At 56.3% G+C, this 13,412-nt stretch overlaps 1 protein-coding gene across 1 annotated transcript; it reads right to left on the bottom strand.

The window, feature by feature from the left end:
* Positions 1 to 2,597: 2,597 nt before the first annotated feature.
* INSYN1 (inhibitory synaptic factor 1) lies at positions 2,598 to 11,557 on the bottom strand. The gene is made up of 2 exons (XM_086620160.1): positions 11,375 to 11,557; positions 2,598 to 3,284 (listed from the first exon to the last, which is right to left on the bottom strand). Exons 1-2 carry the CDS (start codon positions 11,555 to 11,557, stop codon positions 2,598 to 2,600), a joined length of 870 nt encoding a protein of 289 aa, XP_086476286.1.
* Positions 11,558 to 13,412: the final 1,855 nt, after the last annotated feature.

The raw sequence follows: 13,412 nt of genomic DNA, 5'->3' as shown, positions 1-13,412 counted from the left end.
CAAAGACCGACCCCAGAGCCGGAGCTCTTCTTTAGGCTGGAAAATCTCCCGTTCTCCACTTTGATGGCTGCCTTTCATGTCAGCGAGCTTCAGAAGTGAAGTCTCCAGGCAGTCAGGGTCTATTTTCAGCCCTCGCCAAAGCGAGACGTAGCGAGACAGCTTATTCCGGAGGGAAACTTTCCAGCTGGATTTCACCAGCCGGAGGGATTGGGTGAGCTTGGAGGAGTTTCTTCAAAACACAAACCCCAGCAGAGCCTCTCGTAATTCAGGTCAACCCAAAACAGGGGCCGTGGGGAGGGTCAGAGCTGGAGGATTCAAATGAGAAGCTGAAATTCTGCTTTAAACCCCATCAAAACCCGGCTCGGGTCGGAACAGCTGCCAAGCATCCTTCCCGGTCAAAAATCAGCAGGATGCACGGCAAAGGTACTGGCCGTTCTGGGTCGCTGCCCAGTCCGTGTCCTCGTTTTATTTGCTGCTGGTTTCTTTATCGCTTCTCAGAGGGAACATGAGCCCTTTGCCCCTTCCTTCACCGGCTCCGGTGACTCTCTGGTTGCCATTTCGGACGTTCCTGAATAGGTTTTGGGATCCAAGGAGGGGTTGAGGATGGAGGACAGGGACGTTATTGGGACGCTGCAGGGGAAAAGCTCATTAATTTATTAATATAGAACGTCAAGAGAAAGATGAGGTGTTTTCCCAGGCCAGCTCTGGCTGCGTCCCCCATCGCCCTCTCTGCGGCCACGGACTCATCCCGACGAGCTGGATCCTGTCCCTGCAAGAGCAAAGCCCATTAATTCAACATCATTAATAACTAGGTTGGTGGTGCAATTAATAACTTCGTTAATATCCTTGTTACTGGTGGAACAAAGCCGTCTGTGCTAGTTTGAATGGTTTCCCCATATTTGTCTTCATAATCGTTCCCGTCCTCTTGAATTGGACCCTAAAAAAAGAAGGAAGGACATCGCCTGCGGCGCTCCGTGTATCGTCGGTGGCTTTTATTACCCCGTATCCCAAGGAATTGCCCTCTCTCCTCTGGTTTTATGGAGGTTTTTCCATCTGAGGGCACAAAAGGTGAATATGGCACTTACCGCTGCCGTCGCTTGGGTTTATCGGAGAGCATGAAATAAAGCTCGCCCGGCTGTAAATTCGTTCTTAATAGAAACGTGGAGGGGGGGAAGAAACTATTCCCTGTTCCCGTGTCCGTACTGCTCCGGCTGCAGCAATTGGCTTTAAATCCCTGGCCCCGAGGTGAGCGGCTTCGCCCTGAGCTTTGCGTTCCCATGCCGTGCCTCAGTTTCCCCCTCTGGCTGCTTTAACGGCTCGTTCCGGGGCTGCAGGTGAGGCGGGCGCTCCCAAATCTGGATCAGTCGAAAAATGTCTCCTCCTGCAGCTCCAGTTTCTCCAAATTTTTGCCTCGTCCTCTTCCTGGCATCCTTCGGGAGGAGTTATTAAAGAATAAATCTATGTCTATTAATCACGCTTTTACCAGGGGGGGCCAGGCTGTAAAAAGCTCATAAAAGAAATAATCAACCATCTGTTGACACGCAGAGTAAAGGGAGGGGGTGAAGAGGAGTTGTCCCATCCCACATCTCCCCATGCTGCTGCTGGGTGAGCCTGGCTGTCCCTTCTTTGGGGACATGCCATCCCTCGTCCTGAAAAAACAGGGGCTGATGTTCCCCTTGGGGTTCCAGCCCTGGGGGGTATGGGCAGATGAGGAGGAAGATGATCCATCAACATCATCAGCGTCATCTTTCCTCCCGTACGTCCCCTCCACAGGGCTCTTCCCCCTCCTGTCTTTGTCCTGGGATGGGATGTCCCCATGGAGACCTGGATGGACGTTCCCTGGATTGGAGACACCGAACCCTTCCAGGCTCCGCATGTAGTGGGACCCTGTCCCTGAGGTCCTAAAAAGGAATTTGATGTTGTTTGGGTGACAGGCTTTTCTCTTGCTATGATTTGGGTCGAATTCAGAGCTTTTTGATCACCACTGCTTCCTCGCTGACGGTTATTTTGTACGCGTGAACCCTGAAGTTTTCAGGAAAACCAGCCAGGGAGGTGGCAGCTGTGGTGACATCCTTGCTCTGCGCAGACACGGGATACAACAAAGCGGATCCCATCGGCTCTATTTAACCCAAACGGGGCTCAAAATGCCCCAAGGAGGGACATTTGCCCTCCCTGGTCCAGCCACCCCCTCCCCTCTCCAGAGTCCCCATCCATCCCCTGGCCATGTCCTCGGATGAGCCGGCTGTCCCCTCCATATAGGCTTCCTTCTCTTGGTACATATATACATATAATATATATATATATGTTATTGTTATTGTTTCTCCATGACGGACGGTTTATTGATCTGAAGCTTCTGTCCATAAAAAAAAAAAAAAATAAAATTTAAATTTATCCCTGAGCCTCGAAAACGACGGGTTGGGACATTTGTCTTCTTTGCCACCTTTTCATGTTGATTTTATTATTAGTATCGATTTATTGAAATATATATTTTTATATATATATTTTTTATTTTTTTTTCGTTCTGTCCCTCCCCAGGAATCCCCCACCCCACCCCAATCCACCCTCACCTCCCCAAAATCCGTGCGGCGGAGCCGGCGTCAGTTTTTATTTTTCATTCTCTGCTTGGCCGGGATATAAGGCAGCACCGTCTGGGTGCTTTTATCGGCTACGGTCTGCGTGCTGCTGTTCCGCGTCAGCCGCCGCGCCGGGGGTCCGCCACCGGCACCACCGGAAGGATGCTTCGAGGTCGGCCCCACCAACACCTTACGCCCGGATTCCTCGGGGCCATCGTCCCTCGGAGCCACCGCGGTGTCACCGTCCCGGTCGTCGTCGCAGCACAGAGCGTGGTAAAGCACCTTGTCGCTGAATCGGACCCTTTCCCGCGTGCCGGCCGCTCGGTGATGCTGGATCTTCTGACCGCTCGTCGGAACGAAAGCTTCTTCGCTGGATGAATCCGGGGTCCCCCCGCCCCGGGGACCGTTGGCGATGGGGATCCCCCCGTTCATCAGCCGGTAATCGGGCTGGCGTGGCGGCGGGGGCTGCGGTTGCGGCCGAGGGGGCTCAGGACCGTCGCCCGGGTCGGAGGGGGTGGAAGCGTCGAGGAAGGAGCAGAATTCCCAGCTGTCGGAGAGGATGTCGGAGGCGGCGAAATCCAGGGGTCCCAGCTCGAAGGCGCCTCCCCCCTTCTCGCTGCTGGAGGTGCTGCTGGCCGTCGCCGTCGTCCAGTCGTCCGGCTCCAGCTCGAACTCGAAGTCGGACGTCAGGCGGTCGATCTGGCTCACCACCTGCGGACAGACAGACGGACATATGGGTAGAGTGGGAGGGGGACAGGACCTTCCCATTTTTGCTCCAGAATTAACACTACGTCCCTAAATCTTTCCCGTTTTCCCACCAGTGTGATGAGTTGGGAGGTCTCAGACCGAGTGGAGCTGCTCCAGGAGCCCTTTGGCAGGGACCAAAGCCCACCTGGTGGCACAGCACCCATGGGCTCCATGCAGGTGGTGAAGCCTTGGGTGCCTCTGGGTGCTCGGTGCGGCAGGATGGGACCTTCTCGGGGTGGCTCTGGGGTCTGCCTTGTCCCCCAGGACCCAAATCCCCACGCTCATGGTGTCTCTTGGTCCCTCACGCTTGACCATGGGGAGCCACCAGCAACTGCCACCTCCTACCCTTGGAAAAGCCAGATCTGCGGGTGGGGAAACTGAGGCAGGGGGTGGAAAATGTTCCAAGGCCATGGGACAAAATACATGGGAAGGCTGGGGGGGCTGCAGGGACAGTGCTGTCACCCCCTGCCCTGGCTGGGACACTGATGGGCTCCATCTCTGTGGTCTCCATCTAATGACCTTGCCGAGTTTTCGGCTCCAAGAGGTTCTTCATCCACCTTCAGGTCTTTAATCCCACCCAGCTCAAGCGTTGCCCAGCACTGAGCACAGCACTAATCCTGCCCAGGCTACCCCAACCCCACCTGAGCACCCATGGCATCCGGATGGAACCATGTCCCTTTCTCCGGGGTGTTTCTCGGCTGGTGTTTCTGCAGGTATAAATGCGTGTAGGGGGGTGCGTGGCTTTATTTTGGGTGGGAGGCAGAGCACGACGTGAAAATCCAACTTGGCAGCAGTTGGAAGCGCGTATTTTTGGCAGGGTTGCCGACTCGCCTCCCCCCCCTCCCCACTCCCCCATCTCCGGGGGAGCTGGCAAAGGGCCTGGCTGGTCCCAGTGCTGCCAAGCAGGAGGTGGGCAGCGGCAGACAAGGAGGGGGGGTTAGGGGGAACCCCTCGACACCCCCCCCGTACCCATTTGTGCACCCAATTGATGCTTTTTGTTCTTTTTCCCCACCCCATCGTGCACATCCGTGGGCATCGGGTACCGGGGCTGTGTCCCTCCAGCTGCTCCCCGGCCCCCCCATCCCACACACGGAGCATTTGGGAGCAAAAAAAAAAAACCTCTTTGCTTGGCTTTTGCCATGCATAAATGTATTTTTTTTCTGGTTATTTTGCATTTCTGTCTTTCTCTCCCCATCTTTTCCCTTCCCCTGCCCCCCCTCAAGGCCTTTCCTGGTAGAAACCAGCCACAAATTTCCCAAAATAAGGGAGGGAAGACAAATTGATGGGCAATATCTTGCCAGACACCTTCTTTCGTTGCCTTCTCATGCCGCCAAAAAGCCCTGCCATATCTCCACCAGTCCCCTGCTTCAGCGATGGGCGTTGGACCTCCTCATCGACCACAAATAATAAATCACAACACATCCCTCTGTCGTTTTTCTGCTGCTGTTATCCCATAACTCCCTTTTCTCGAGCACTTTTGCTGGGGGTGAAACAGCCCTTGGGCTCAGACACCCCATCCTTGCGTTGGGTGGCCAAGGGTGGGCACCTCAAAGCTACTGTCACAGGTCGCCCTTGGTGTCTTCATCCCTTCGCTCGATGTTGACACCGCAGGGAAGGGGGGGATTTGGGCCGATCCCATAAATTGTTCGAAACGCCCCGTAAAGCAGAGCTCAGCAGGGCCAGGCTCCTCACGAAGCCCTCGTGGTGGATGAGGACGCGTGGGCAGAGTTGAGGGTAATTTAGTACGTCCGAGCATCTGCAACCAGGAGCCCGAGGGGATGATTACGCTGCCAGCAGCCGAAGCGGCTCCGTTACACTCTGCTGACCTAATTTTAATAAAATTCCCATATCCGAGCGCCAAATTTCACTCCTTCAACAACCATGCCCATGCAGCAATCCTGCTCTGCCAAGCTCCCGAGGAGACGGCACCAAGGATGGGGGACCTCAGCCCCCCCAGTTGCTTGTTGGGGGCGATCAGGCTGTGGGAACGCAGCACCCCCTCTTTTAAACCAGCTGCAGGTCCCCGTGGGACATCTCCAGGCTCTGCCTGCAGCCAGGGCCACCAAACACTGTGGGACAACCTGGAGGGGCAACCTCGGGAGGACAAAATAGTGTTGTCTTCATGGGGGCACAGCCCCAAGGGGCACAGGGGTCTGATATTGTTCAGATGAGGGTGGTGGGGCTGGATGTGTGTGTCTGCTGCGGACGCAGAGCAGAGCAATCGGGGAGCCCCTGGGAAGGGGGAGATGCTTTCTGAGATGGCATCGGCTGGTGCCACCAGGAAAATGCAGGTTGAAGGGCTGGGTATTGCTGCCCGCGAGCAGGTTGGAGACAGTGGTAAGGAAAGATGCCAAAAACCATCTTTCCAGGGAAAAAAAAAAGGGTGTGGTGGAGTCCAGGTGAGTTTGGGTTGGAAACGAGGGCTGCGCTCCCACCATGACACCTGAGCACATGCTGATGGGTGCTAACACACCTTAACAGTCCTGATCAGCCCCACCTGGGATCCCCACCTCTCCCCATGGCCCAGGAGCCCATATAAGCTTGGTCTAGGGGTCTAAGTCCTTTCCTGAGCTGTGCTGTGCAGAGACCTGTCCCCAGCCCCTTAGATGGTATCTCTCCTGGATGGACCTCATGAAGGTATGTTAAAACCCAGTGAGGGACCTTAGACCTACGTCACATCCCTGTCACCTGGAGGGGATTTAGGTCCCCAAAGCAGGCTAGTGCTGGGGATGGCGAGCTGAGTGCTTCTCATCCCAGGCAGCAGAAGGCAACGGGCTTTACCTAAGCTCCTCAAACATGATCTCCAACTTATTTTTCCTGCCTCCTTGCCCACGCACATCCATCCTTCAGGCTTTGGCTTTGAAGGGTGCTGAGGGCAAGCTGGGACCATCCCCACCAGCATCCGTGAGTCTTGAAATTAGAAAAAGCAATTGTTGCTGCTCTTGATGCACTGTCAGGTTTCTTTTTTTGTTTTTCCCCCCCTTTTTTCCCCTCTTTTCTTTGGAGGAGAAAGGGTGAAACTCAAGGAAAAGAGGAAGAAAAGGCACTGTGACCTCTTCTTTCCCAGTGACAAGAAAGAATTAGGAAAAAGGGCAGGAAAAGAGCTGTCTCTGGGAAACACCTGGCTATTATTATTTTTTAATAAGGCAGCAAATGATTCCACTGAAACCCTCAGCTGAAATGAGATCATCTCTGCTTTCACGAAGGCTTGGTGATTTCAACACTGGCTTCGAGGTGAACATCTTCTGGGCTTTGAGTTGGATCTCTGTCACCCAGGGTCCCTGCTCCTCCTCATCCTCGCTAAAGGGACCCACTGTGAATCAGGCTCGGTGAGTACCAGGAGGAACGTCCCCATCCCGGTCCTCATCCTGGCGCTCAGGGATTAGTGTCACATCAGTGGTGGCTCACTCCAAGCTATTTTTAGGAGAGCTTTCTATTTTAAACGGGTGGTCATGGTGGTGGCGGAGGGGGGTGGGGTGTTAAATACCTATGTGACACTTGGCATCCGCTGGGGATTTAAATGTAAAGTAGGATTTGGGCTTTTCTCCCCCTCCTGGTTCTTCTTCCTCAGACAGGTTGTCAAAGATTCGAAGCTGAGGCCATTGTTGGTGGTGGAGGGACCCAGGCTGATGGGGAGGGATGGATGGACCAGAACTGGGATCGGTTGGTTTGGGAGGTTCTGTCCCCCTACAAGCAGGGTTGGGGTGTCCCCAGCATGTGCTGTGTCCCTATGCTCCCTCAACTTAGGTTTCTCCTTGTTGCAAAGAGCCAACATTTTGATGACAGCAAAGCATCCATGGTCAAACCAGAGGTACCTGGCAGTGGGAAAATAGGGAGCAAAAATAATTCCCCTTGACCTCATGCGTGGTGTCACCAAGGGGCCTCATCCTGTTGTGTCTGAGTGCCCTGAAAGCAGGTGCTGGGTGGCCAAGGATGCTCAGATCTCATCCAAAGCGATGATATTGGAGCAATCAGAAGGGTGGGCCCATGTCCCCGTGGTACCCTGTAGAGACCGGCACTGAGCAAGGATGTGCTAAACCATGGCACCGACTGGTTCACCTCCTCCAGTTCCCACTATTCAGTCCAGCTGGGGGTGCTGGGGGCTCCCCTCGCCCCATGTACAGTCCCAGCGCTCAAGGATGGCGCTGGCAACTGGGAGCTTCCCAATTAAAAGCCTGGGTGCCCCAAGCAGGATATTTGCCTCCCCAGCTGAGGCAGATGCTGAACATCTGGAACACTGTTGATTTTTAATGAGATTTTTGGTTCTTGGCTGCAAACCATGGAGGTTCCTGGTTTGGTGGCTCAACTTTCCACGTTTTGGCCACGTTGTTTCTTATCAAGGAGCTAAACCTCCTGGAAGCTTGAGAAGATGCTGGAGAGGTGAAGGATGAGGTAGGGAGGACAAGAGGGCACTTTAAAGGCTGGTAATTTATAATGTGTACTCCCGAGGCCAGGAAAGGAGCTGGAAGACCTGTGGCCCATGCAAAAAAAAAAAAAATCCCCATCCCTATTCCTGAAACATCCTGGAGGCGTTTGACACCATCGCCTTGAACATCGATTCCTTCCTCCCTTGGGGAAAAGAGCCACCTCAAAGCCTCCAAGGTCCCCTTCTCCCGGAGCAGGGACCTTCCCGCATCTCCCAAACCACTTCCCAGCACAGGCGAGGTGAGTAAATATTTAATAAGGAATAAATGATTAATCAGAGCTCGCCAAGAGAAGCTGGGGCCTCTCTTCCCCGAGCGTGCCGCGGATTCCGGGATCGTTTGCTACAGCATCAGCCGCTAACTAGTCTGAGATCATTGTGCCCGTCTCCAAAACGTGTCATTATTCGAATAATAGCCGCCGGCTCACCGGGAACTCTTCCCAAGCGTTCCCGGCTAATCGCCTATCGATCGCAATGCGTTAAGGTGTTTATGATCCCAAGGGGGTCACAGGGAGGATCTTCCTCCTGCCGAAGGCTCGGAGAGGACTGACTTTTTGATTTCCCACCTCTGGATATACCCTGTGGATGGTTTCTGACCCCACCCCGTGGCTAATCCCCCAAGGTCGGGAAGGAGCTCAGCCTTGTTAACGAAGATGGCTGGGACCTCCTGGGGTAATCTTCTTCTGCAATGGAACGGACGTTTGGAATGACAGCTTTCCGGTGGGAACCACTGCTGGGAGCCAGGGATGATGTCTGAACTGGGCTCTGTTCCTGTGTCACGTCTCCATGGATGGGGCTACCTTGGGGTTGCCCCACTGAAACCTTCCCCCACCCCAGAGCATCCTGCAATCCCAATCTCAAAATTTCTGTGGAAGGAGGGAAAACCTGGGAGAAAAGCCAGAGCCAGCTGAGCCCGGAGCTGGAGAGTGGTTTTGGAGCAGGAATCATCACTGGGTGAAAGTCCTCGTGCCCACGTGGGGGTTTTGATGGCTTTGGGGCTTGTTTTTGTCAAGGTGGTCATGACCTGGCTGCTGCTTCCAGACTTGGTAAGTCCTGGTATCCAGCTCCTCTTGGAAGCAAAATGTGGAAGGAGCAGGTCCAGCATCACCCAGTGAAGGTTTTCCAGCTCCAAGGGTGCATCTGGTGCAGCAGGATCGGGTTCACCACTGCCCTCACCCAGCACATCCAGCCCTGCATCCTAACCCACTGACAAAGCCCCGAGCAGAGGAGATGGCTGCAGGGATGGACCTTTTCAAAGCCCCGTGGTGGATCTGCTGGAGAACACACCAGTATCACAAGTGCTGGGGCTCTGCGAGCACTAATGGACTTCTATGATCCTGAGAAACCCCTCATGGGACCCCCACCCATAAGCCCATTTGAACTCGGGGCCATCAGTCCCTGCCTGGGAGCTGCAGGACCACCTGTCTTCAGCCTTGTCCCTCATGTCCTGCCCCTCACCTCCAGCTGAGGAAGAGCATCGTCCTGTGCAAGGTAGACAACCACAGGAGCTTATTTTTTTTATCATCTTCTCTTTCCAGCAACATCTTAGAGCTTATGGTTTGCCAGTCTGGTGTCCACCACATTGTTTTCTGGGTGGGCTTGGAAGAGAGTTCCATGTAATAGGCTCCCATCGAGCTTCCTCTGAGTGACCCAGAGGACAAGGGACCGGGTTTCCAAAGCCTCTAATACCCAGCATCTGTTGGGTTTGAGGAAAATACAGATCTCTCATTCTTCAGGGTTGCTGGAGCCTGGTGTAGTCCTGGTTGGACCCATGTGTTCTAGCTCTGGAGCCTGCTCTTGTACTGAGTTTTATGTTGTTTTGTATAAATTCAACCAATTGCTGCAAAGTTATGCAGGTATGTTGTAGAGTTGTTGAGTAGGGTTGAAGTTTAGGACCCCTCTCGTGGTGGGCACCTCGTGGCTGGGTCTACGCTGGCCTGGCCACCTTGCTCCGTGGTGTGAGGGGCTCTTCCAGGACAGCTATGGGATACAGCCTGGGAGGTCACCAGTGTCTAGGGACATTCCAGCTCCATGGCAAAGTCATCTCTAGGCCATGGCACTTCCTAGCACCTTCTGGAGAAGCCATCTCATGGGGTATGGACTCCCTCCCTAGCACAAGGGCAAGGTCTCCCCAGGTGGGTGTCCGCTGGCCACCCTCTGCTCCTCAAAGCACAGGGACCTCCTGTACCCAGTTCAGCTCTTCCACTCTCCAATATTATTTCTCCTTTGAGTTTGCTTCCCAAAACCTGTCCCCAGTGAATGCCAAGAGCCCTTTACCCCTCCCCAGTTCCTCAAGCCACCTTCTCCACTTCTCCACTCTGAGATATGCTGGTACAACCTGACTTGGGCAGCCTACCAAGGATGCAGCAGGGATGCTCAAGGTCCTTCTGGCCCTAAGAGCTGGATGGGGACCCCATGGGGCCACCTGAGGCTTGGTGGAACCCAAGAGGACAGTGTGGTGGGATGTGGCATCCCTCCCGCACTGGCTTTCCTGGTGGGATGGCCTCCCTAAAATCCCCTGGACTGAGCAGAGCCATCCCAAAGGAGAACATTGCATCCCAGGAGATGCTTCAGACTGGAAGATGTCACCTCCCTGACCATGGCCACATCTGCACTGATGATGACATTAGTCCACCTGCCTCAGCTTTCTCTCGGTGGCACCCAAATGTCACTGACTCGCGTGGGGCTACTCTGTGGTGGCCTCATGGCAAAACCTCCACCAATTTCTGCCCTTCCATGGGGGAGACAGATGAGGTTTTGCACAACTCTGGATCAAAGCCCCTGCCCGGCTCAGGCCACGGAGGAGATGCAAACGCCCGCCTGAGCTATCGTGAAAGCGAGCTGCCACGCCACGCTCAAGGCTCCTGCACGCTTTCCGTCCACTGCTTCCCCCACCACCTGCAGGGATGTCCTGAATTACCGGCCCTGGCCAAGTCCCCTTCCCTTCTCCACCTTGGAGATGTGTGGCCCAAACCCTTGAGCCACAGAAACAGTCAATTCCTCACCAAATCGACTCTGCTGTGCCTCCGCACTGGCAGAAAACTCCAACCACACTTATATATGTATATATATTTTTTTTTTTAAGTTATTATTATTTTGTGGGAGCAATGGACCCTGGCAGCCAGGCTATGGGACAACCAGCCACTTTGGCCCCCTGCCCGGGCCATGGACCTCCCCTGGTTGCACCCAGAGCACATGTTGGTATTTTCGGTGCCCTCTGCAATGCTGGCAGGACCTGCTGCCCCATCTCCACCCAAATCTCTAGCTCGAGAAGGGGCCTCAACCCCCCTCCCCAAGGCAAAGCGGAGCCAACCCTGCGCCTACGGCACAGCACCAACACCGTTGGCTCCTCCAGTTCCAGTGTGTGACCCCCACAGTGCTTCTCCCACCGCCAGCACCCACAGGTGCACCAGCCCCCCTGCCTCCAAACAAACCCTGGTGTCAAGGTCAAGAGCAATTTTACAAACCATGGCTGTTTTTTCTCTCCTTTCCTCTCTTTTTGGAAATCAGCCGGGATGGGCCACCCCAGGTCCCTCCTGGACAGGGCACGGGGACAGGGCACCCACGTTTGGGGTCACAACAGCTACCGCCACCCCTGCGGGGACGCGATGACACCCCGGGCTTCTCCTACCTCCCGGAGCTCCTTGGCCACCTCCTTAAGCTCCTGTAAGATGCCTTCCAGTTGCCCGATGACCATTTTCATCCGACTCCGGATCCTTTCCCTTTCGCAATGACTCTTGCCGCTGCTACAATTACTGCTGCTGCTGCTGGGGTGGTCACTGGGTTGCCTGTCCTGGCAGGTCCGGGAGTCCATCCTTCCCTACCGGCCTCGATTCCCGGCCCCAACGGCTTTGTCCATCCTGCTCCCCTTTAGCCGGGTGGCCTGGCGTCCACGCAGCCCCTCTCGGCCGGGGACCTTTCAACATCTTAACGTTCCCCTGCCTCCAAGAAAGTCCCAGCCGCGCGCTCGCCTCCCTGCGAGGTCGGGGGGCTCCGGTTCGGAGCTGGGAGAAGGGTTGGGATGCACCATACGGAAGCGGGAACGCTGCAGGCGACGTTCAGCCAGTGGCCGTGGGGAGACGTGGGGTGGCCATGGGGGGAGCAGAGTAGGCGAGAGCTGGTTTCACCTGCCTGCTGCGGTGGAGCTGGAGGAGGAAGAGGAGGAGGAAGAGTCCCTCGGATATCCCAGGAAGCTAAAATCCAGTGGCTCAAGCCTTGCCTGCTCCTCGATGCCAGGGAGGGAGATGCAGGGCTGGGCGTCCCGGGGGAGCGACGCTGCTCCCTGCCTCGGCCCCTCGCTCTGGGGTGGCCAGTTCCAGTGCTGGGGGATGGTGGTGGTGGGGGTCTCCCAGGTGGGCACAGGCGTCCTGGGGAGCCCAGGGTCCCCTCCTGCGAGGACAGACAGACAGACGAGGTGAGGCAGCCATCCCTTCTGGACCCAGAAAGCCTTGGGGGGGGTGTCTGTCCCCTCCTGCCTTGCTTTGATCTCAGCCCCAGCGTGAGGACAAGTCCCCCAGTACCCCCACAACAGCACCCCATAATTGGCGAGGTGGAGGGGAGGACAGAGCCTGGCACTGCCCCTGGCATCCCCCCACACTTCCTACCACCCCCCCAAGGTTTGAAACCTGGAGACTGGACATGGCAGGGACTCGCTGAGCTGAGCCAGATGGATGGAGAGACAGACAGACAGACAGACGTACAGCCAGCCCAGGAACTTACCGTGGCAGGCAGCCAGATCCAGACCCCCCCACTTGGCTGCAGTCCAAGCTCTTCTTTGTCCTTTTTTTTTTTTTTCCTCCTTCTTTTACTTCCTCCCCCTTCTCCTCCTCCTCCTCTTCCTCCTCCCTCAGGGCTTTTACGTGGCACAAGAGGAGTCCGGGGGCCACTTTCCTGGAAGGGGTGAGACGTTACCAAAGGTGACAACCCGCCGGGGCGGGGTGGGGGGACCCCCCCGCCCCCTCCCCACCGCCACCCTCCCTCCCGATTCAACCCCCAACCCCGCCTCGGCCGAGGAAGGGGGGGAACTCCACTTAACCCCCAAATTCCCCCCCCCCCGCTTCCTTCGGGGAGGGGGGAAACAGCACGGGGAGAGGTGGAGTGGGGTGGGGGAGGGCATCCCCCCAGCTCAGGGGTGCGCACAGGGAGGAGGGGTGCCCGGTATGCTCCTGTCTTGATCCCCGGTACCCGCATCCTTCATCCCCGGTACCCACATCCTCCATCCCCGCTACCCGCATCCTCGATCTCCGGTACCCGCATCCTTCACCCCCGGTACCCGCATCCTCGATCCCCTGTTACCTGCATCCTCCATCCCCGGTACCCGCATCTTCCGGGGCACCGGGGGCTGTCGGATGTCGGTACTTGCATCTTCCATCTCCGGTACCCGCATCCTCCATCCCCGCTACCCGCATCCTCCATCCCCGTTTCCCACATCTCCCGCACCCTCCATCCCCGCTACCCGCATCCTCCATCCCCCGTTACTCCCATCCCGCCTCCCCTCACCCGTCGTCCGTCCCCCCCCCCCCCATCCCCGGTACCCCCCTCTACCCGCACCCCCGCACCCTCCCCCGGTGCCCCCCGGGACCGACCGGCGGCAGCGCTGCCAGCTCAGGGCCGATCGTTTCCCGGGCGCCGGGCGGGCGGAGCGGGGCGGGCGGCGCCCGGCGCCCCGG

Source organism: Tauraco erythrolophus, chromosome 14 (genome assembly GCF_009769465.1).
Source record: "Tauraco erythrolophus isolate bTauEry1 chromosome 14, bTauEry1.pri, whole genome shotgun sequence".
In the NCBI taxonomy this organism is placed as follows: domain Eukaryota; kingdom Metazoa; phylum Chordata; class Aves; order Musophagiformes; family Musophagidae; genus Tauraco; species Tauraco erythrolophus.
This window is presented reverse-complemented; position numbering and strand designations above follow the sequence as displayed.